Source organism: Ursus arctos, unplaced genomic scaffold, assembly GCF_023065955.2.
Source record: "Ursus arctos isolate Adak ecotype North America unplaced genomic scaffold, UrsArc2.0 scaffold_25, whole genome shotgun sequence".
Taxonomy (NCBI): domain Eukaryota; kingdom Metazoa; phylum Chordata; class Mammalia; order Carnivora; family Ursidae; genus Ursus; species Ursus arctos.
In genome coordinates, this window is record NW_026622930.1 from 23,258,077 (window position 1) to 23,283,012 (window position 24,936).

Here is a 24,936-nt window from a genome sequence, read left to right on the forward strand (position 1 = left end):
CTTGAATGACAGTGCGGAGCAGAGACCCCTCCTCCACCACGCACCCATCTGCACTGTAAAGCGGGATGTGAATAGGACACCTGTTTGCATCACCCTCCTGGGATTTGGGGACTGTTTGTCTCAGCAGTCAGTCTACGCTAACACATAACATGACTTCCCTGTACCTCTCCATTTGATCCTGTTCCCAGCCTGCTCTCTGGACTTCAGGGTCAGGTAAACACAGACAAGCTGGGAAACGAGCCACAAGTCACGGCCACAGCAACGTCCGGATAGTATCTCAACCTCACAGGAAACTACTTGCCCCTAGAAAAAGGCTCTCACATTTTAAGTATCATTTGGTACAAAGCCCAAAACAAAAGGGAAAAAAAAATATGAATAGCTTTTGGGATTCATTATAAAGGTGTTTTCCTCCTACCATATTGTGGGCTGCTTAAGAACAAAGACTGATTTTTATTCATTTTGTGTATTCCTTATGCTCAGTGCTTGTTAAATTCAATTATACTTTGTTGTTACTGTCAAGAATGGAGGGAACATATTATTTATTTAAATTACAGCAAAAGCAGACAGCTTGTTAGGTGCTTAACGTGTTAGTTCACTTCTCAATCTACCACAAAACAATGTATTATTAATAATACATTACATGTAATATTATCTATATGCATTATTAAGAATATCTTACATTAATGTATCATTATCCCCATTTTATGGAAGGGAAAAGTGACGTTCAATAAAAGTCATTAAAGTGACGGTATGTTGTTACATCGTTACATAGAATCAGCTTTGGCTTAGGGACTCAGGCAAAGCTAAGCTTATCTTGGTCCTGCTACTAGCTCTGTAACTAGTTTTGCAACTTGGACTTCCGTTTTCTTATCTGTGAAAATGGAGATCATGCCATGCAATCATTCAGAGATTTCTTTAAAGGGACATGAGAAATAGAGTTAAAAAACAATTGCTTCACGTAGAGCATCAACTGGTAGAGAAACTTAAGGACCATTTCAGGCAAGATAAACCATTCCAAGAAGGAAGAGGCACCGGCTCTCACCTCTAAAACAAACTGCCAAGCAAGGGCCAACAGAAGAGCCAGTACACGGAAATGCAACCGCTTGCCTCTAGGGAGACCGGTCCTGTCTCTGTCCACTAAATGGATGAAACAAAAAAAATGCATAGAAGACTTCCAGCTATGGGGTTGGCCAGAAAGGGCATAAAGGATGCAAGAGAAAAAGTGAAGCTGTGAATTCTCCAATGTATTTTTTTTTCCTGTTATTTTTGGAGAAAAGCCGACGAAAACAGGAAGGGATCTGGAAAGTTGACAAAAATCATTATTCTCCACAAATTACTTTAACCTTGCCTCATCAGTGACCTTCACACTACCACTGGTTTAATGACATTTATTTCAACAGTAGCTGATTTCACTATTAAACAGAGATGCAGAGCGCAAGATAATACAACTAAATCACTCTTGTAAATATTTAATATCATTGCCTTTCTTTTTTTTCCTTTTAACAAATCACTATCAAAGCTGAGCACATAATAGAAAACACATTTATTTATTCTATCCTGGAAAAAAAGCTTAGTGCTCATGCATTTTATCTATCTAGTTCTCCAAATGACTTTGACACTTGAGAGCCCTTGTGATCAAAACGGTCTAAAGGAAAGTGGTTTGGCAACAATTTAAGAACTGATTTCATGTGCTGATCCACACCCCCCAAAAGCGCCTCGTGGAAGGGCACTAAACTTAATCCACCAGACCCATAAAGTAGACCCTAAAAAATCAGCAAACCCTAAAGTAGAAAATTATTTTTAAAAGAAAACAAAGCAGGGGTTGTCTGGGTGGCTCAGCTGGTTGAGCATCTGACTTTTAGTTTCAGCTCAGGTTGTGATCTCAGGATCTTGGGATGAGACCCGCCTTTGGCTCCACTTCCTGAACAGGGAGTCCGCTTGTCTCCCTCTGCCCCTCCCCCAATGCTCATGCATGCTCCCTTCTTTCTCTCAAATAAATAAATCTTAAAAAAAAAAAGAAGAAAAAGAAGGAGGAGGAGGAGGAGGAGGAGGAGGAGGAGGAGGAGGAGGAATGATACTGACTTAAATAGATTCCTACTTGAGAAAAATGGATTTTCCTTTTTCGTTAAAAAAAAATTGTAAATAAAATTACTAAACTATTCTTAATGGAAGAAAGGAAGTGGAAAGATCATGAAGTAACAGTTTGAAAATGAGTCCCAAGTGATTTCCTTTCAGGCATCTACTCTTATAAACTGGCAACACGGGACAGTAAAAAGAAAAAAACAAATGGGTGGAAAATCTTTCTAAAGCCATCCTGGTGTCACCATCTTACTTTAAGCCAGAGACAAAGCAGTTGACGGGGCAAGTCCGTAAGTGGTACAAAGAATTCTAAAAAATCCTGAAAGAGCAATTTACTGACAGTGTCAAAAGCTGGGTTGCGTTGGCTCTCGGGGCAGTCACATATTTAAGAGACATCCTTGTTTACAATGCTCGCATCCTGGTATTTCCAGGACCTTCCTGACACTGCATTATCAATAATGATCTCAGCAGCCTGCGGATGACCTAGAACAAATACCGTCATGCAGTGACGGTGACCACAAGTTGGTCGCATCTCAGAGACAACTTGGTGGGAAGGAAAAGAAAATAGCATTGGGAGTTAGAAGGTCTGGGTCCCACGCCGACAACATGACAAATTATGAGTGTGGCCACGAACAGGACACTTCTGCCCCCTCAGCATATGTTTTGTCACCCACAAAATCACAGTGGGGTGAACTAAAGGAATTCTAAGATCCCTTTGAGCTCTGAAATGATATGCTCCTAAAATGTGGGGAAGCAGATCAGCATTTTTTAGTAAAGTAACTCTTACCTAAATGCTGTTTTCTTCATGGCTCACGTAGTTTCATCAAGTAACATAATGAAATCCCTGAGCTCTTTGTGCACACGCAGAGAGCAAACACACCCATCAAACACCTAAAGAACACACTGGCTTTATCGGGATTACTTTTTTTATTATTAGTATGAGAGGCCCTCAAGGAAGAGGCCAACAGTTCCCTCTCGCAATGGAGGTAGCCCAAAGACCTCCCACTGAGAGGAAAACAGAATCACGGGAAGCTTGGATCTGTCCATGTTACTGAACTCTGCTAAGGGTTCCTACTAGCTCAGTGACTTCTAGTTCCCACTCAACAACTACTCACTGAGTCCTTTCTACCATGAGGCAGGCTGTGTTACAGGCACTGGACAGACCATGGTGACCAACACACACTCCCCTTCCTTTTGTGGAGTGTGTGTGTTCCGATGGACTACTAATTCCTTCACCTTGCATAGTGCCATTTTAATTTGCAGAGCCTTTCACCTGCATGATATCAATGATTATCCAGAACAAACCTCCAAGTAGGAATTGTACAGGTGAAGACGTGGAAGGTCAAAAAGATTAATTTGTTCAAAGTTCCCAGATCTATGGTGATATTGACAAGACGTATTTATTATGATGCTGATAACTAATGTTTGTTGCTAATGTTTGTGATAATTAGTGTTTTTAATGTCAGATCCAAGCTCTCACATAAGCCTTTTATATACATCGTCTCAGTGGTTCCCAGCCACTCTGTGAAGTAGGTAGTATTATTGTTCCCATTTTACTTATTAGGATAATTCAGCTTAACAAGGCTGTATACCTTGTAAATGTCAAGCACTAACATCAGCGCTCTGATCTATCATGTTGTCTTCCCCATCATCCCAAACTAGTCTTCTGACACTTATTCCCAATATAAATAAATAAATAAATAAATAATAAATAAATAAAATCTTTTTTTAAAAAACACAAACATTTTCCATTACAATTAACACTGCTGCATGAAGAAATAAAAATAGTATTGCTGCCACATAACCACAGGTGTGGGCAGGTTATCCAGTGCTCTTTTTAAACCAAGCGCTGACCCTGCATTAGAATTATTCACACCAGGGGGCGCCTGGGTGGCACAGCGGTTAAGCATCTGCCTTCGGCTCAGGGCGTGATCCCGGCGTTCTGGGATCGAGCCCCACATCAAGCTCTTCTGCTATAAGCCTGCTTCTTCCTCTCCCACTCCCCCTGCTTGTGTTCCCTCTCTCGCTGGCTGTCTCTGTCTCTGTCGAATAAATAAATAAAATCTTTAAAAAAAAAAAATTATTCACACCAGGATATCTGGTGTTACAGGCTCAACTGCCACCTGGATCAATTAGTTTGTAACTGGGAACGTCACCATCCCACAACCATTTTGGCCAAGGCGTTTGTAAACGCTCATTAGTGGTCACCTGGGGGGAAACGAAGGAGGGTACGGCTGGCTCAGCAAACTATGTCTCCACAACCAGATTAATAGCCCCAGGCGAATGGCCTACAACAGATGGATCAATGGCAGCCACTTCATACTGAACGGACAGCACGTAAATAGGACAAAGTCCTCTGCCTTGCAATGAGAAAGCCCACAAAATCCTCAGTTGAGCCAATGATTTCTAAACACAGTACAAGTAATTCTTTCTGGGAAGAATGTCTTCCACCTATGCATTTGCTGTCTGGAAAAAAAAAAAAAAAGACATTGATAGTCAAACCCTCAGAGCGATCAGATGAATGGTCTTAGCAATAAAGTGGACACGTAACCACAACGCCTGTTAACAAGCTGCAAATTTCCAAGCAAATAAAACTTAAAGTTCCCAGTAATTTTCTCATCTTATGCTGAGATCAGCCCTTCCTGGAGTGAAGCAGGCCAGTTGTTTACACACGGTAGATGGAGATCCGTTTGAGTACTTAGGTAATACAAACTGGAAGCATTTTAACAAGACTAGTGTCTTTAAAACTGCAGTTGTTTTAACATCTGTGTTATGCATTTCACCAGGAAGCAGTAATTTCCCTATTGAAAGTAATCCATCCAAAAAACTATTCCCAATCAAAACAGAAAATGTAGCTACAAAGATTCTTGAGTAAAGCCAATCCAAAAGCCTCTTTCAAATTCTAGAGACATTACAACTTATAATATTAGACTTGGAAAAGACTTGAGAATTATCTTGTCCCAAGTTTTTCAACTGAACACTAGTTTTAATTCTAGCTATCCTCATCCAAAATGTAAATTATATATATATTTAAAAAAAGGATTTCACATCAAATAAATTTGGGTAACTTTGAAAACTACACTTTCTTTCTCAACGATGCATAACTTGCATTGTCATAACAAAGGCTCTGAGAAGTCCTACAGTCAAAAAAATCTGTTTAATTTTGTCTTCAACCTATGTTTTGAGAACTTATTTTTCTCAGTGCTTTTTTTTCCTTGGAATATTATTAGCATTTCTCAAAATTCTTTTAGAAGTTGGCAATCTGGCTGAACACGCTGTATAATATCAGATTCTGAAAGATGACAAAACCTCCCCAAATTCACACACGCTGATATTTCTCCATGGGGTTATTTTGAAACCAGGTGATGCACTAGTTTTAAAGAAACAGAACACTTAAAACTTGTCCGGTTCCTCTAGACTTAAACAATAAGCAAATGGTTAGTGTTTGACCTCCACAGTCCTCCCATCAACTGGATAACACACTAGTCACTAGCGACAGGATAGTACACTGCAAAACTCACATTATGAAGGTCATGTTCAGAGGTCTCACCAATAATTGGAAAACTGTTTTTTAATGCATATTTTAAACCATTTAGCAATTCTATTTTTTAAAAAGATTTTATTTATTTTATTTGGGGGGTGGGGAACAAGTAGGGGAAGGAACAGAGGGAGAGGGACAAGCAGTCTCAGCACTGAGCACAGAGCCCGACATGGGGCTCAATCTCACAAACCTGAGCCAAAACCAAGAGTCGGATGCTTAACCGACTGCGCCACCCAGGTGCCCCACCATTTAGTAATTCTTACCAGCAACAAGGCACAACTGATCATAGTAACACACTAAATTCAGTTTAAGAAAATGGGTTGAACATAAGAACTAGGAAGATCAGTAGGAGAAGAAAGGGATAAAGAAAGGGGGGGTAATCAGAAGGGGGAATGAAGCATGAGAGACTATGGACTATGAAAAACAACTGAGGGCCTCAGAGGGGAGGGGGATGGGGGAATGGGATAGACTGGTGATGGGTAGTAAGGAGGGCACGTATTGCATGGTGCACTGGGTGTTATACGCAACTAATGAATCATCTAACTTTACATCAAAAACCAGGGATGTACTGTATGGTGACTAACATAATACAAAAATATTATAATAAAAAAAAGAAAATGGGTTGAGAGATTTTCCTATCTCTTTTGTTTAATACCCATGTCATTTTGTTTTGAGAGAATTATAATACTAACACATCTACACCCAATAGTATTTGAGGTTCGAGATCTAGTTTCGGGTAAGTATCAAGCCAAAGAACTGACTCTCATTTCAATAATGGATCCGCAGGCATTTGCAAGACACAGTCATTAGCTTATCTTTAAGTAAATATTTTGATTGTCAGACAGCTCGTTGCAAACAAGGTTCTTTTCCAAACACTCCTGATGCATCCAAGCCCACTTGCACACTTACTTAATAATCTGCGTCTGTGCTAAAATACGAAACCATCCTAAGAAAGTCGAAGCACAGAAAAAGTATGTTCTGCAGGCTCTTCATTTAAAAGGCTCTGGAACAAGCGGACCCCGGCCTCTTTCATCACTGCACTACATTACCATAAAGCTTAGGAAGTGAGCTATTACACACCATCATCCCTCCTAACCGCTATCACAGAAAATCACACACTCACAAAACAGCATTAATTGTCAGAATTAGCAACCATTTAAAAGGCAGCTGTTCTTTCACTCTTAAATAGGCTCCAAATTTCAGATCCTCTCCTTGTATGGGCTCCCTGATCTATTGCTCTTACACACACGCACACACACACACACACAATGGATCCTTAGCCAAGCACGTTTGAAAAATTTTTTTCTAAATTCAAAGAATACAAGAAAGTATTATTTATTAAGCAACATTTTCCACCCCAGTACTTGCCATCATTGTTACCATCAGCTGACAAGCTTTCAACCTGCAGGAAAGCACTTGCAACAGCTCTAGGTGAAAGGGCTCTGATTTTTGAGGCGCAGGGAGAAAAAGAGCAATATCTCTTTAAGAGTCAACAGTAAATTAACTTGCCCAAAAGAGTGAAATAATTAGCAGTTAGTAGCTTATTAAAAGGATGGCAAAGGCCAAGCTGCCATCTGGGATCTCCAGTTTCTTGTGATTGTTATTATGTCAAGACGCGCAAGCTACATTAGCTTTCATGTCACCGCGCCTGCCCTTACTTCACATGTAAATTTTAATGAAAGATGCGGCACTTTTAAAAATCAGACGTCCATCAAAAAGTGTTATTAGTCTGGCTTTTTACAAAGCATATGGTCTTTTCTACCTCTGCTGTTCCATTAGCCACTAATGCCTCAGGAAAAAAAAAAAAAAGAAAAGCCCAATGATATCAATTAGATGTTCTCTTTGTGCAGAAGGAAATCCGAGTGCCATCAAAGACAGAGCACCTCACCGAAGGACAACATTTGTGACTCTGTTGACACAGTGAAAACCACAGTGCCTCCCTTTCTCACAAGGCTAGCCGTAACGAAAATGAAAGCACTCTGGAGGCCGCCTGCTGATTACTACATGGATATGCACAGCACTGGAATGGAGAAGACGTATATTAAAAATAAGTGACAGAAAGTAGCAGGACAGACCTTATGGGGGGATGGGTACTCTATCTCGATCCCAATGGTACTGACATGGGTGTATTTGGTTAAATATTTAAGCTGTACACTGGAGTGTGGATTTTACGTACTCTATGCTGTATGTGCTCTCTCAATGAGGACGCGAAGGATTAAATGAAAAGTTCCTGCTTGCTCACACGCAAAGAATATTCTCTTCTCTGCATCCGCGAATTTAAAGGGTGATGTGAACTAAAGTATTACCTGATAGTTTCCCTTTAAGATATTCATAAAAATAATTTTAAAACTCCAGATGTATTACTACATTGAACACTGAATTTATTTAAGACTTTAGGAAGAGAGGTCACCGTTACATCTGAAAACCATCTTCGAACTGCTATGGACTGTCACCAAGGTGTCGGAGGCCGGGCCCATATCTGCGCGGCCAGCCCTGTGTACTCAACACCGGGCACCTGGCCCAGCACATCGCTGGCTCTCTGTCAGTATTTGCTGAATGGTGAATAAACATTGCTTTTCTCATGCTACAGCAGACACTATGCTAAATTCAGATGCGTGGCCCCCTGGACTGTATTCTCTTCAGTATACGACAAATGAAAGCCACATGTGAGAAAACATTCAACCATTATAAACCTGTTAATATGTATTTGGAGAAATTGTACCCACACCCAGATACACTACACTGCCCTGCACACCTGAGAAATAGACCATGACATACGTATACAAGCCCAAGCACACAAGGCAACACATTTGCTTGTTCTCTTATTAAATATTTTTCCATCACGCTACCCTTGTGAATGCTCTTTGTAAGCGAGATGTGTCATAAGCATATTACAATTTATTTTGAAGCTCCTTTACCTGTAGGTGCTATCAAAGTTAAGTTTACACGTGTCCGCCTAGAGATCTGCAGTTGAAAACTATACATCCTCTAAGATTAATCAACTTGGTATGATAAAAGTCTATACAAGCAGAGCACTGTTCACTTTCAAGGAGAAAGTGTTTTATGATATATATATACAGATATAAAATCTGTACATAATCGATTAATCCAAATTGATAATTGAGGAGGAAATAAGCATGTTGCTTAGAAATCTGAGAAATATTTCCCTTTATGTGCCATCGATTGGAATTTAATTGAAACATCCATTGATCCATCATACATTTTACCAATAAATCTGCTCACATTAAGGTTTAAAAAGAAAAAAAACTCCAAGAAACAACTGTTCTAAAAAAAGTCTTCACTGTCCAATGAAAATTTCTAAACAAGGAAATTTAAAAAAACTTCATATTTTTAAAGCACCATTTCAAAGACATCAATGTCAAAAACAGAGAGTTGCTAAAATCAGGCAATTTTACTTCTACATTGAAAATAAATCTATTTCCCCCACACACACACAGACTTTCAAAACATTAGAAGGAAAAAAAACATGGAAAATAGGCTTCTTTAAAAAACAAAGTGATTTTATTCATTGTCAAGAGGACGAATCAGTGGATGAGAAACAGATGAGGCAAGAGATGGAAATGTAATATTGCCCCTATTTTATTATAATTAGATATTTATAGAGCACAGATGAGTTTATTTTCATAATTAGTAGCTGGCATTGCATTTACTAATTTGCATAAACACTTGGCTATCAAAACAGTAACTTCTTTGCAGGGCTCTCTGGTCCTAGCAGGGACAAGAGAGGCCTCAACTCCTCAAATCAGCTTTCTTAATGTTATTACCAGCAAAATACAATCTACATGAAATCACATTTGAGTTCATGTAGCTTGATTATCTCCTTCCAGTTTGGCCAATATTGATTAGTTCAGTACTGGAAGGCGAATGATCAAATCTACACGGGGAAACAGACGTGTAAATAAATTGGAAGAGGTCTTTAGGTTCTGAAGGATTAAAGTAGATCTTAGGGTCACTACTATCTAGTCCAGTAGTAAAGGGTTCTGTAAAGCAAAAGGAAAAAGAAATTAAGTGCCCCCAGCTGCCCTTATGACTTAAAAAATCATGCCAGTTCTTGGTCATTGTTGCAGTCTGTTACCTCGTTTCCTGGTCATTCTCCGCATTCGCCATTCCCTCCCTAAGCATGCCTACCCTACTTTACGAAACCAGCTTCACCCAACACATGGATCGGGCTCCCTGGCAATAGTGCCGAGGGTAAGAAATATTCCCATGCCCTGACCACCACTACGGGCAAAGAGAAATTTAATCAAGCATGCTGCCAATGACTACTTCCCACTATTGACATTCAGCAAGAAATCTTGGAGGAATACCTTATTCCTTGTTCCTCAAGCCAAAGGTCAAAAACTTGTAGCTTGTGGCCTACGGTGTGTTCATACATACATACATATATACATACATAAAGCAAAAGATGCCATGAACTGACAATTTTATCAAATCCACTTCTGGCTTTTCTTGAGAATCTGGTGACACTGGGCAGGCATTCTTCAAGGCGGCAATCAGCTGAGGCAGAGTCTGCTGCCCTTGACAGGATGTGTGCTCCCCAGTTAGCCATGGTCCCCACCGCTCTCTACTGTGATCTTACACCAGAATTTTTCTTAACACAAGATCTGCTCCTTGATGATACCTGTCAGGCCCCAGTTGACATGTGAGTCTGCAACACTTACCCCAAGTTCAGTTTCAAGGAAAAGTATTTGGTGACCTAACCCAGAATGGGCAATCCCTAAGTCAATAAGAAAAGGAGGACAGAAGCTAAAATGCACTCAACACTTAAACAAAGACTGTCAAAATCAGGTCTAAAAAGCTGACCAAGGCAGGTTGCTGAGTACGTCCTCTGGTCAGCCACTTCCAGGTAGTCACATTTGCTTTTGGCCCAGCGCAGCCCAAAGGCCTCCTGAACGTGGTGATTATCATTACAGCCTATACATAGATACATACATCCTGCTCAGTCTTCTAGATTTCACTTCGTGATTCTTTCCATGGGTTCACTGCTTTGCTGCTCAGCTTTAAAGAATGACAAGATCTGAGGCTTTCTTTTCTCTGACAATCTCCTAAGAATAAATCCAAAGACCTTTCCTGCTTTTATTCTGATATGATCTGTGACCATTTCCCTCTGTCACTTGCACACACAGGGCCAAGAGAAGGCCTGGGTGAGGAGGGAACTGGAACCAGAATGCTTGGCCTCACTCCATGATCCACTGGGGCATCTTTGCTCGGTAGGTTGGGGGGTAGGGAGGCCAATGACAAGGGGCACGGGTTGGTGTACAACTGTGGAGCAAATACTGAGCTAAGTGCAGTGTGGGTGACAGAAATGGCCAAGACACAGCCTCTGTCCTTTAGGGAGAGGCTTCCTGAAACACATGAGTAAATCTGATTCAAGGCGGTTTGGCACAGGTACTCTATAACAGAAGCACAGAGTCTGGCACACCTAGGAGGCTTGGCTTTAAAAGATAAGGAGAGGAAGGGTGTTCCAAGGACATTCAAGAAAGAGGACAGAGCTCCGGCCAAAGACCGAAGGCAGGAAACCATAAGATGAATTCAGGCAGAGTGAGTTGTTGACTTTAGGAGACAGGGGGCTGGGAGGGGTGATAGTGTGAAGTGAAAATATTGTCGAAAATAGAGCTGGGGAGGCACATTGACAATTACACAATGAGAATCCTTCAAGGCTTTTAAACAGATGAGCTACGTGATCCGATTTCATTTTAATTTTGCTTTATTTTCACTTTTAGGAAGATGACTGACAGCAGGATAAGAAGGATTAGAGATTTTGAGTCCCTTCCACATGCAGCCTACCATGCTAGACACATCTGGACATTAACACATGAATATGTTTGTCTTCCCCGTACTTGCCCATCTTGTACAGCGATGTGGCCTCATTCCCAAATAACTCTAATATAAAATATTAGAGAGATACATGAAGGGTGAGCTCATCTCTGAATGCAGCACTAAAGGACAGCATCAACTAGGAAATTAAATCTACGTGTGATTTCAATGAGCAGAACAAAGGGGAGCAGGAGCAGTTACAGGGGAGAGAAACAGAACAAGTAAAGCTGGAGACAAGGAAAGGTCCGGGAAGGTTATCTGGTATCTTACTTGGCAGCGATTTTGCACCTAAGATTAATAGGAGAGAAGGTTAAAGGTACACAAGGCTATATTAGGGACGACTTTGAAAGTGAGATACTAATCCTGCACTCCATGTGGGGGACAGCAGAGCTTAAGCAGTTCTCAGTTACTGGACAGCCTGGAAGAGTATAGAGGCAGGAGGACTAATTAGGCTAATCTAATAAGGGCCACGTGGGAACTGAACTAGGGTGGTACCAGGAGAGACGCAGGAGACATTCCAGAGGAGAATCTCAATAAGATCTCTCAACTGATCACCCAGGACATAGAAGAGTTCAGGAAGGATAGAAAGGGATTCCTGGTTTCCAAGTATGGGTGATGAGGAGGGCAGGAGCACCATGAGAGAGAACAGGGATGCCACAAAGGGAAGCTGACATGAAGGCTGACTTTAGACATCCTGAGGTCACAGTAGTGGGATATTTATATGGACATGTGTTACAGAGAATGCAAAGTGACAGGCTGGAACTCGAGATAGGTCCGTGCCAGGGAAGTAGTCGGGAGGCACATCCATGGAAGTTATCCTCGGACCCAAGCTAGGCAGTATGAGCAGAGGTTAGGGGCCCAGATTCTGGGTTTCATTTCCACTTAGTAGCCAACTGACACAAGCAATTTAGCTCTCTGCGCCTTGTTCTACTTATGCATAAATCCCCAGTAACACCATCCCGACCTCATGTAACAGGTGTGTGGATTAAATGCAATAAGGCATATAAAGCACAGGGTACAGCTGCTGGTACATAGGACATGCTCAGAGGTAGCAGCAGTAGCCAGAGAAAGAAAAGAAGGTACCCATGTGCAAAAGCTAGAAAGATCTATCTTGCAGGACAGTTTAGGGGATTATGGAAAGAAAAGGGGTGGGAAGGGAGGAAGACAGGAAGACTGCTTCTCATGTACTCTCACAGAAGCCAGTGAGAGGAGGGGCAGAGGACACAATGCCACAGGCTTCAGAAGGGTTGAGTCCTGGGAAAGGATTGGTGGCTTTGCCTCTGAGGAAATCACTGGCAGCCTCTGGTTAGATGAAGGAGAGAAGCGGAAGGGGCATTCATAGATGTATGCTTCCACTCCTCCTTCCTCTTCCTCTTCTCCCTTTCCCACCTCCTTTCAAAAGGCTCCAAGCTCATAACGGGGTAAGTGTTCCCCGTGACAAATTTCTGAGAATGGGCCCGCCTGCGATTAGCGTAAAAAGAACAGGCAATCAGCCAACTCCGAAGTGGAAAGGACCAAACTGCTTCCAAGGTAACCATACATAACTTTAAAAATCCAGAAAAGCATAAAACTCAAAAGGAGAGATGACCCGTTCACAGACCCAAGTCAAATCAGCATTTGCAATAACCTGTCAGCCCCTTCCTTCTTCGACATCCTCATGCCAGAATTCGCATTTCCTACTCCTGTGATTTGCCAGTCTTTGCAGCGAGCAGCAGCACACAGCTCCACCGAGAGCGCGCTGGAGAGTGAGGAGGGAGGTGAGGAGCACCGGATGCAGATACATATTTATAATTTATCAGTCAACCCCTCCCTTCACTGCTGCACAGCTAATCCCCCTTGAGCTGGGGAGCCAGGTTCTTGCGCTCGGGTCTCTGACAGCTTTGATTGTAACGGAGGAGTGAGCTGTGCTCTCCCCAAAGGTGTGAAGCTGAAAGCCCTTCAGAGCACAGGAGCAAGCCCACCCTCTCAGCATCTCTCCTTTTCCCTGCCTACCTGGCAACAGGTTGACTTCGGAAGTGAAAATCCAGTGTTACCTCTCTCCATGTTCTCCTTCCGATGGAATGCCTTGTCATTCCCGTGTCCTCCCACAGCCCTGGTCCCACACTTCTTAGCCCATCGCCCCCAGTCAGAACATTTCTACTCCCTCATCAAATGCAGGAAACACAGAAGATAAGACAGCAATACATATGTATCCCCTAAATTCCACATTAAATTTCAAGCAATTCACCGATCCTCTCCCCTTTCTTATCATCCTTCCCTCACAGATGTCGGCCCCGGTTCCAGGCGTACTCAAGGAATAGAAACAACAGTACACCATTTCACATCTCCCCTGTCCCTTCAATACACTGGCTGGGAGAGGATCTCAGACTATCCCACAGTGAAGTAAAATAGTTCTGTATAACTACTTTCAGAGTCCCCTGTTCCTGCTAGAAATAGCACGCCATAATGGATAAGTCCCACCCTGGATTCAGAGGGAGGCAGGCCAACTCGGAATGATCCCCAACCACCGAACACGAAGTGCACTGAAGGGAAATGAGAGCATTGGCTTTTTATTTATTTATTTTTTTAGTTGTTGTTAAAAGCACTCAGTTATAATCTGGACTGTATTCATCAGAATCGACAATTCCCCTTGGAGACATGAATATTTCAGAAGGCAGATTGATAGTTATAATGAGAAAAATAAAATCATCTCTACCTTTACTTCTACCTACAGAAATGAAGTGGAAGGTCCAATTAAGTAGAGGAAGCATGGTGTCCACCGTGGAGGCGGTGAAAGAAAGAGAGAGAGAGAGAGAGAGCAGGGAGAGGAAAACATCAGCACACTGCAGACACACAAAGAAATGTAACATACATCACAAAAACGCACAACAGTAAAGGCAAGGGCACTACAATACCTTGAGAAAGCAGCACAAGACAAATGCACAATGTGAAGCGTAAACAAGCAGAAGCTGCCCTCACCAGCTTCCTGTTTAAGTTTTTCCCGGTCGTTTCTTCCCCGGCCCATCCTTAGAAACATGAGCAAGTCTGCATGCAAAAGCACTGCGTAGCCCCATGTATGTGAAACCGCGCGCACTTCACCGACGTACACTTGGTTTGTGAAAGTCTCAAAGAGGCCAAGTTCTCCGGCATTTTCCCAACGTTAACACGAGTCATGGCAACCAAAAGTGTCACATACATGTACAACACAGGAAGTATTCCTGGACATACGTTCAGGCATCAGAAACCAATGCTGGAGGTTCAGTGGGAGCCAGACAGAAAGCTTCCTTTCATGGTAAAGGAATAGGGGAAGAAAAGCAGTAGAGGTGGGAAGCAGAGTTGGCTTCTTAGGCAATCATCACGGGGCAAGAACAGAGAAGGAAGTGAGACATGGGGGGATATATGAGAGGAGGGGGATGCAGTCAAAGGACCTTCTTAAAAACAGATTAAATTGCAAGTTGCAACTTAAAAACTTAGAGGCACTGACCAGAAGAATTCTGCATCCTTTCTTGAAAGCCTCTCTCACGAGGAATTCACGGTATCTGTGTCTGTCATTCTTTCATTGCTTAAAGACTCTGATTCTAGAAAGCACTTGACTTAGCGCAGAGCATGCATACATGGGTGTGTGTGAATTCCCTACGCAGGTACACATCAATGCTGGGGGTCCAAGGGAAGCTGAGGAGCGGGTGGGAGAGTGGGGGAAGGTAAATAATACAGGTTCTCCACACGTTGTTCATACCGATGTTGGGACAGACCCTGCAAAATACCGGAGCTCTACCTCTGAAGGGTCCAAAATACCCAAATCAAGATTAAAGAATTCCCACCAGCCTAGCCCATCTGCCTAGTCTCTATCCTGTCATGGAAGCCACGCAATGCCCTCATGCCCCCAAGCCACTGCAGAAGCTAGGAGGACCCCTAAAGAACAGAGGGAGCGCAAGGTGAAAAAGAATAGAAGGGCATCTGTCATCAAGATTCCAAGGGCCTGCTTTTTCTGGTGGAACTTGCTATCAAAGTCAGGCCACCAAATTCCACCAATTCAGAGACCCTGGGTCATCCTGCTTTGCAGAGAGGCACTTAACTTTCTCAAACTCCTGGACACCAGGTTGACATCAAGGGCATCCTCTACTCACGCCTACGTCATAGTTACCTACTATCATCAGATAACTTCCCTCACCCTCAGACAAGAATAATGAGGCTTCATCCCAGTCTCTTCCAGAGCTCCATCTAACACTGGCAAACTCACACTACCTCCTCCCTCCAGCTCTGTTCTTTGACGCTTACGCTATACCAGACTGTATATTCATTGAAAGTCTTGAGTCCACATCGTGGATCTTGGCTCAGATCTGGAGGATTCAATTCTACTGGGAAGGTGTGCTTCCTCCTTACACTGTCTTATCAAGTCAGGATGCCCTCAATTGCCCACCTCCACAGCTCCCTGGACATCATAAGCGAACTTCTCTCAGCCCTGGGTGGTTTCCTGATTGGAGCATACTCCCTTTTATGGCAACACCGTGTGATGGGTCCAGTGTAAGGGAACAGGGAAGGGGAGTAGCCCTTCAGGATTGCCCCACCCTCCTCAAAAGATCAAGAATAAACAGAAAACACAGATGGACCCCATCTTGCCCTTTTCTTTGGTCCTCCAAAAGAGGCACCAAAGTCCCATGTGTTTTTTCAAAAGAAACAGACAAGAGAAATTAAAGTACAGTCTTTGGGTGTCAGGGCAAGGCAGGTAGACCAATCTTGCAATCATCCCAAGGCTTGGAAGAAACACAATAGTAGCAATTGAACAGTGAAGGAAAAGACAATTTTAAGTAGGCTCAGTTCTCGAATCCTGATTTAGGCTGATGATGTGGAAAATTTTTATTTAGGAGAAAAAGGCTTCATTCACAGCCCACCCTGTGCTTAGCTGAGCTGAATTTCCTGCACAGCTCATTCCCTGCATATTTGAATATTTTAGGTTGCAGATGCTGAATTTACAGATCTTTATATGCAGTTTTCTTCAGGGTGTATAATGAGTTAGAATCCTGCCACGAAGACATTAGCATGTTCTTTCGGTGGTTTTTGCTTTTATATAAAACTGAAAACAGTCAAACCCCAAGGGCTTCCTTTGACCCTGTGGGGCTGAAAGTCATTACAATGGGCAGTGGGATGGAGGGGAAGAAAAAAAAAAAAAGGCAAACCTTTACTCAGAGTGAAATTCAGGGAGAAGCCCAGCTCCTCTCCCCCAACCACGGGGCCCCAGCATGGGGTCTGGGGAGGAGCAGGAGGAAGTTAACCGCTCTGTTGCTCTGAAATTAGCTTCATTCACCCCCATTATCGACGCCGTCATGCCTTGTTTCATGCTTCTTTCTCGGAGGCAGCCCGGCAGGGCCAGTGCCCGCGATGATAAATGGTGGTGCAGAATGGGCAAGCCAAGGGGATGATGGGGACAGGAAACCAAGATGCATCGGAAAAGGTACCCCCCACCCCAGGGTGGCCCTGCTGCCAGCCTGGCCCGCAGCAGGAGGGGCAGGCAGCAAATGGCCTGCCAGCGACAATGAGGCTCTGAGCGACCAGCCAGAAACACAAAGGCAAGCAATTCAGGGCAGCCACAGTGCCGCAAGCAAGAAGCACCTACCTTGTTCACTCATCATGAGGTGGGAGAGGCCTTGAGGAAGGAAAGGAGGGGGGACGGGGGTGAGGAGGGGAAAGGGAAGGAAAAAAGAAAGAAGACAAAGTTAAAATCCCCAACACAATGCAGTCATCTCTTAGTTGTCAAGTGGAAGGAGCAGCAGCAGGGCCTTCACACATACTCCAGAGCATGCAACCAAGGCTGAGAAGCCGGCCTCCAGTTCAAGGACAGCCTTCTGTTTGCTGGACCGCTCTGGGCCTCCTCATGAGAGCCTTTCTCTCACCACACTGCTCCGTGCGATGCTTAGGATTTGAAATAAATCTATGGAAGATTAGGTCCCTCGGGAAGGAGACTCAAGAGGCCAGGCCCGTTTCCTTCTTTCTTTTAAATGGCTTTTTACAGTAATACATGGTCACTGTAGCAACTCTGGAAAATTCAGAAAAGAAAAAAGAAAAATCTGCTGTAATCCCACCATCCAGAGGTTCCTGCCCAATTTTATTTTCTAGAAACTGTATTCTCTTCTCCAAAAATGGAATCATGGTGCACATACTAAATGAGTTCCTGCTTGCAAGGGTTGCTCAGTCTGAAAGTACTTCCCTCTCACCTTTGTCTTAGCCCAGGGCAGCCGCACCCCTGACCTCCATTGCTTCCCCACCATCCTCTTGTCTTAGAAGGTCCCCCGGCCTTGATCAGGGAGGCCAAGCGTGGCAATGAATGGGTTAAAGAAGGTACACAAAGTCCCAAAGAACAAACAGAACCAACCTCTGGCTATGTTCTTAAGGAAGTCAAACAAGGCTATTAAGAGCTCATTACTTCAGGGGAAGTGTAAGCTCTGATAAATCTATTAAAAGAAAAGATTTCCAACCAGTAACCAACAGTACCAGTTTGCACTCCCATCGCTTTTATTATTACTGGAGATATTTGACAAACTCCAGATCACCCTAGAGAACCTTTACCCAGAGTGAAATTCAGGGATATACAGGATTAATAAAGGAAAAAAGCTCTGAAGTATAGAAATCCCCAAATGTTTTTGGAGATTACTAGAGATTTAGAAAAGTAATCAGAGGAAAATATGGGTCAGGCAACTTTTAAAAAGATCAATGATATATTAAATACACAGATACATGTGCCATAAATGTCATGGAATCTAGTTTTTAAGCAAATTTCATTAAACTATAATCACATTTTAAATGCACATTTCTGGCATTCATTTCTCGAGGCCTCAGATTAATACCCACGGAGGAATGGAATCGTGCCAATGTAAGTCATTCTCGTGATTTGTTTAGCTTAAAAAATAAATTTTGGCCTTTTTTGGGAAAAGATAATAGGGAGAGAGAACAAAGGGCCCTACGTTTGGCTAAGAGAAACCTCAGCAGAAGTCACTGTTCCTAAAATGCCTGATATTTCTGAACCAGCATCCAGATCAAGAATACTAAAGGGGAGTGTCTGGGGCAGGCAGGTGGGGTACATGGAAAGGTGACAAATTCACAGGAGGGTTGTAAGAATTAAGAAATGAGACTAAGAAGATCCAAGGAGATACCTAAGAGTAAAAGGAGGGGTTAAAAATGAAAAGAAAATAATACTGTATATATATTTGCAAGTTGTTAAGAAAGGACAGCTTAAATGTTCTCACCACAAAAAAGAAATGGTGATTATATGACGGAATGGAGGTGGGTAGCTAATGCTTACGGTGGTAATCATTCTGCAGAATTTAGATGTATGAAATCAACATCCTGTACACCTGAAACGTACACAGTGTTATACATCAATTCTATCTACATACAGCTGGAGGGGAGTTTACATTTTTTTTTTCAAATTCAAAAATGAAAGGACAAACATTTCACACTTACAATGAAAGATGTTTAACAGCTCACAGAAGAAGTGGAAGAGAAGTGGTGTAGTCTTTTCTTTTTTTGACTCAAAGAGAGATTTCAAAAAATGTACTGACTAAAGAGTAAACAGGACAATTAGTATAATGGGTATGGAAAGCCCTGGACAAGGTGCTACAGTTGGGCCCCATCTCTGTGCTGCATGTGTTTCTTTAAAGCAGCGTTTCCCAAAGCGTACTTCACTGACCACCTACATCAACCACCTGGGGATGCCTATTAACAGTGAAGACCCTGGGCCCCAACCGAGGAATCTAATAAATGAGAATCTTGGGGAGGAGTTTGGGGAAAGATCTGAATTTTAAGCAACTTGCCCAAGTGATTCCCATGCTCACTAGAACTTGAGTGCCATATAAATCAAATTTTGGTAAATTAAATTGTCTGATAAATGCACTAAGAGAAATTGGATATTTAATGGAACCCTGCAGTGGATCCTTTTGTAAAAAAGGAATCCTTTTAAAATGCAAATAACCCACCACCTGTGTTTTTTAAATTCAAATACGTACTTATCAGGCTTTATTAAGCTACATACATAGGTGCCCGAATGTCCATATTCTTCAATTTATGAAAATCTTAAATAGAAACATTGGGCCAAGAAAGCAGATCTGACATCCTGATGTTAAAACTGGTTTTGCAGGCAATGAAGCAAAACGGACAAGAAACAGGATGGTGGAAGGGAGAGACTGTGCAACCATAATACGGTTTAAGTTTTGCTTTTGGAGAAGGAAATTTTACTCCACTTTCAAGAGCTTTTATATCAGTATTGTCTCTTGTACAAATCTATCCTCAAAGTTTGCAGAACTAAGAACTGGAACCAAGAATTCCAGAATGTCCAGGTTTATTCTGAAATAGTTTCTGTCCCTTTCTATCCCCTCCATATGAACAAATCTCAGGCCCTCCCCTCCATATGAACAGAAGAACCAACAATTAACCAACTAAGTGATTCAAGCACCTACTATAGGCAAAGACTGGATAAAGTAGTGGAGATACAGACAAGTATGGAAGATGGTCACTAACCTCTAGGAGTTTGGAGTCTAAGTGGGAAGATGTTATATGTTAATATTTACATAAACATGCATATGATATGTATTAGTGGTACCTGCCAGTGAAGTACGGGGGTTAAGATCAAAGACTTCAGAGCCAGATTTGAATCCTACCTTTGTTACTTTGTAGCTTGTGACCCTAGTAAAGTTGCTCAACATCTCTGCACCTTGACTTCCCTATCTGCAAAATTTAGATAACAACAATGCCAAATTCATAGGTTGTTTTGAGGATTAAATAAGTGAATATACATAAAACTGGGCCGGCACATGGTAAGGGCTTTATAAGGATTATTGTTGTTGTTTTTATTATGCTATAAAAACACAATGATGTGTGAGGCAACAGCCAGCACGATGCCTGACACACAGTTGATGCTCAGTACGTGTATGGTAACTCAATGTGGAATGAATGAATGGGTCATTACTATGTGTCAAATGATAAATTCAGACAATAAAGACCACAGGACTGTGAGGAGGGCCCTGGATGTACAGGAAAGGTTTATGGAGGAAAGTGAGATTTGAAATAGATCTTGGAAGATGGTTTAGGATTTAGAAAGATGGAGGACACTCCAGGTAACATCAACAGCTCCCAGGACCACAGAGTATATTTGTAAGGACTTTCCTATTCAGCTTTCCAGAAGCACCTAAGAGGACACTACCAAGCACATGGTAGGCATGTAATACATGCTATTCAAATAATAACGAACACGTATAAACAGTACATATAAGGAAGAAATAAAAAGTGATCTTAAGGATGAGAGTAGGAACCATTGTATGAAGGCCTTGAATTTCAAAGCTAAGGAAAATGGACTTGATCTTACAGCTAGTGGGACACAGTGAGGGTTCATGGGCAGAGGAATGACCCAGGGAAAATGATGTTGAGGAAGATTGCTTTGGCAATGGTGTGGACAGGATAGATGAGAGGGAAAAGAGACAGAGGCAGAAAGATCAGTCATAGGCAGAGGGCCTAGATTAGAATAGTGGTAGTGAGGAGGAAAAGGAAAAAGGCTTTGGGTGACCAATGAGATGCTTCAGGGAAGGAGTGGATGGGAGGCTGAGTGAGCACTGTCAGAAATAGGAAGGTGGGGGTGGGGTGGGAGATGAATGGGGGGTGAGGGCAATGATGAGTTCTGTTTTAGCCATGAGGAATTGAGGAAACAAAAATCTCTCAAGCAAAAATGTCTATGTTGCATTTTAAAATGTAGGACTAATGTCTGAGAGAAAGTCAGGACAAATATCAGGGTGTATCATTGCCCCTTCATGGAAGAGAGGGTCTATGCCCAGGTAAGTCAATGAATCCTCCAAGAAAAAGGGGCTAGAGCATGGAGTCTCAGTCTGGGAGAGATGGGAGGGGCATTAAGGTATCTTGGAGGTTCTTTTTTGTCCCATCATATTCAACATTAAAATAAAATTTTACATTCAAAAAAGAAAAAGGAACTATATGGCTTTCAAATATAGATACAGAAAATAATGCTCAAAAAATCTTAACTGAGAAGGATATAATTAGTAAGGGGAAAAAAGGAATCTATGCTGGGTGTGTGTTATCTGTGTGGGGTTGATAAGGAAGGGGGAAAATGAAGATTGGCCTTCTTGGCGACCTCAGAATCAGAGGGTCGGCCACAGCCCTCCAGGCTACACAGCCGGCCCTGGGCCTAGCACCTGGCTGGGTTTGGAGTTTGGCATTTATTCTGGCTGTGATGTTCAAGAGAAGACATGGCCTGGAACGGGGCTCAGGGAAGCAAAAGGGACATCTTTCACAACAACCTCACCATGGGCTCTGGATTTGAATAGATCCTCCACTCAGACTCAAAAGCCAGCCCACCAGTGGAGGGTAGGGAACAGGAGGTGGGCTCGGGTGAGCCTTTGACAGGAAGGATATTGAGAATCACCAACACCGAATTCCTATGGAACTACAATGCCTTTAAAGAAAAAATTACCAAAAATTTGAAAGCAACTGAAGCGTCTCCTATCTAGATGTCACACCCTGACAGAGTGCTACCCTAGCTGGATCCAGGGACCATTCTGGATCCCAACAAGATGTCTGATACGTATACCCTTCCCCTCATTCTTTCTAGTGCTATATTCCACCCTTCTTATGCCTACCTGTCCGTGTGCACAAGTTCTCAGGGTAGATGTAAGAACAAGAAGAGGAAAAGATCACCAGTAGGTAAGACATACAAAATTGAAACTGCCTTAGAACAGACTGCAAATCATATGTAAATTATATGCAAAATATACGTATGGCCCTCTAAACTCTGCTTCATCCTTTGGGAAAATCCCCATGGAGATAGCAGCTTTTGCAGCTTGGGAGAATGGAAATGGCTATGAAAGCAAAGTCATTTGTAAGCGGCTGTGGCCGTCATGAAGCCTGTCATGAGAATGACTGATACAGAGAATAGAAACCATTTATTGAAACAGGCAAGAGGAAGATGCAGTGTTCAGGAACCAGGCCAGAAGTTGAAGGCCTTCATAATTTAAGCTAATACTGTTTCTCCCCCAAAACCTATAATATCCCACCCACCTCAGATAGTTTTCAATCCATCCTACCTTCCTTCATTTTGCCTAAGTAAGTGCATAAAGTATTTCAAGGGAAGAAGGAAGTCACTCATGGGGTAAAAAAAAAAAAAAAAAAAAAAAAAATTTTTAAAGATTCAAGGGAAGAAAAAAAAGCAAGTTATCTCTGCCAAGACTTTTCTTTCATTCACTTTCAGGGTAACTTTTATCCCAGTATAAAATCCACATATAGCGTCTCTTTTTCCATACTGAAGTAGAGAAATTAAATGTCACTAATTGCTACAAGTGCCAAGTGCTAACGTTGAATTCTTATGAAGCCACAAGGACTTTTTAAAAGAGTGATTACATAAAATCAGAAGGTAATAGAAACATTCATCGATATTTCCAGAGGAACTAAGAAGATCGTGAAGGTGGTAGGGGGTGAGGTCCAAGGAAGAGAAGGCACAAGTGACTGTGACAATAAGCTGACTGGGAATTTGGAAAAGAAAGAAGGAGAAAGAAGAGATACACATGTTAACATTTTAAGCACTTAAAAGGGAGGAAATCTGGTGAACTTGGGGACAAGAATTATGACAACAGCTAATATTTGTTGACTATTTACTACAGATAAGGCATGGCTATGTGTCATCTCATGAAATATAACTCTATAGGAAAGGCATTGCTGTGATTTTGATTTTACAGGTAAGGAAACCAAGCCCTAGAGCTAAAGTCAAACTAGTGAGGGGTGAAGTGAGGATTTTAAGCCAGCAGATGGACTCTCCAGACTGCGATGATAACCATAACACTAGCTACCCTGAATCCCTCAGTGCTGGTGGAGAAAGGAGGAAACATGCCTCGGAGAATCCAGCAGCAGAAAATAGTGCCTGCATACTAATTCAACTTCATTTATGACTCTGGTCCGGCATGATATGACCAGCACTGCAGGGAGCCCTTTTAAAAGGCTACCATCTCCCTCTCCCTAAGCCCCACCCCAAGATACTACTAAAACATGAAGCTTTTCCTTTCAGGGCATTTCTTAGGGTTATTAAGCCATCTCCCCTCATTAAAATGTAAATCTGAACAGGAGACACACTCATCCTCCCCAGCCATTGACACTGTCCTGCACGTGAGATCATCAGAAAGCCAAACAAAAGATCTTCCTTCAAAGACAGGGACAGCACAGGGACTTGTGAGTGAAGGAAGGACAGAGACGTGAGGTCACAGGTTGAGGAAGTCTGCCACAGTGGATAGGAGAAAGGACTCAGGAGACAGGGTAGGACAGGGGAGAGGAATATTTAAAGGGAAGAGATGGGTCTGAAAGAAACCTCCACCTACTTGCACAACTGTGCCCGAGACCAGCCCTTCCCTGGGCAATCCCCTGACCTTCATCATGGACTTCAGTGTCCTTGTTCTATCAGGGGTTCACCAGTAGCTTACATCAGAATTTAAGCCTGCTCAAAATTTTTATGAGTGACCTGGCTAAAAACATTCATTGGCATATGTCTAGATGTTGTGATGAACTAAAGCTAAAAGGAATAGCTAATTTGTTAGATATTAAAATCAGGGTCCAAAAGGATATGAACAGGCAAAAATGAGATTGAATCTTAAGGGACAAATGTGAATTCCGACACTTAAGCACGACCCCCTCTTCTCCCCAAAATAAAAAGAAGTCAATAGTCCAATAGTCAACATGGAATGTACCAAACATAGGGTTTGGGTTCAGAGAATGGTGCCATACACTAGGAGGGACATTAACAAGGTAGAATGTGTCCAAAGGAGAAGAATCAGAATGGTCAGGGGTCCAAAAGCATGTCACATACAGAATGGCTGCAGGAACTGCTACATATAGTCCAAACGGGAGCAAGCTAGAAAAGGACATGAGAACTGCCTTCAAGTATTTTAAAAGTTGAACATGCAAGATAAGGGAGCAAGCACATTTGGCCAGAACAGAGAGTCGAGTAACAGTGGAAGCCTCATTTGCCAGAAATGCTATAGAAGAGAGTCAGAGTAGGGTTTTTGGAGGTTACTACCAAAAATCCATTCCAACTTGAAGACACTATGCCTTTATGAACCAAGTTGATCTCCGATGAGGCCAAGTAACTATCGGGTTGAATCATACAAAACTGATAGTTGACTGCTTTTGGCCTATAAAAATGACTATTTTAAATGATTCAAACAAATAGAGTATTTGAGATCACCACCCAGAATCAAAAAGGTAGAGACTAAACAAAGCTTCAATCAATCACCTAACAGCAATCATGAGCTGACACTTGGGACAATCGCCTATTTACATATATGTTTTTGGCTTTCCTATGAGTCTTGAACATACTGGGGATGAACTGAATAGTTGGACTGGTGACAAAGAGAGCCTGTGGCTAATTCTCCAAGGCAGGTGCCACCCAGATTCCAGCTTCTGGATTTGTCCTTCCATGAAGCCACCATGTGTCATTCTCACCACTAAGCCCTTTGTAG

The 24,936-nt window shown here is 42.3% G+C and overlaps 1 protein-coding gene across 12 annotated transcripts in view; it reads right to left on the reverse strand.

The window, feature by feature from the left end:
* Positions 1–24,936, reverse strand: part of NRXN3 (neurexin 3) — a 1,447,961-nt gene that overhangs the window by 1,379,443 nt on the left and 43,582 nt on the right. For 4 of the 12 annotated variants that reach the window (XM_057318698.1, XM_044391318.3, XM_044391317.3 and 1 more), the window contains one exon: positions 17,052–17,081. The exons of 6 other annotated variants lie outside the window; for them this stretch is intronic. In XM_057318698.1, the coding sequence (XP_057174681.1) occupies positions 17,052–17,081 (30 nt within the window). Of the gene's footprint in view, positions 1–14,153; positions 14,166–17,051; positions 17,082–24,936 lie in introns of all 12 variants that reach the window. 2 more of the 12 variants (XM_044391320.3, XM_044391319.3) reach the window with 1 other exon arrangement.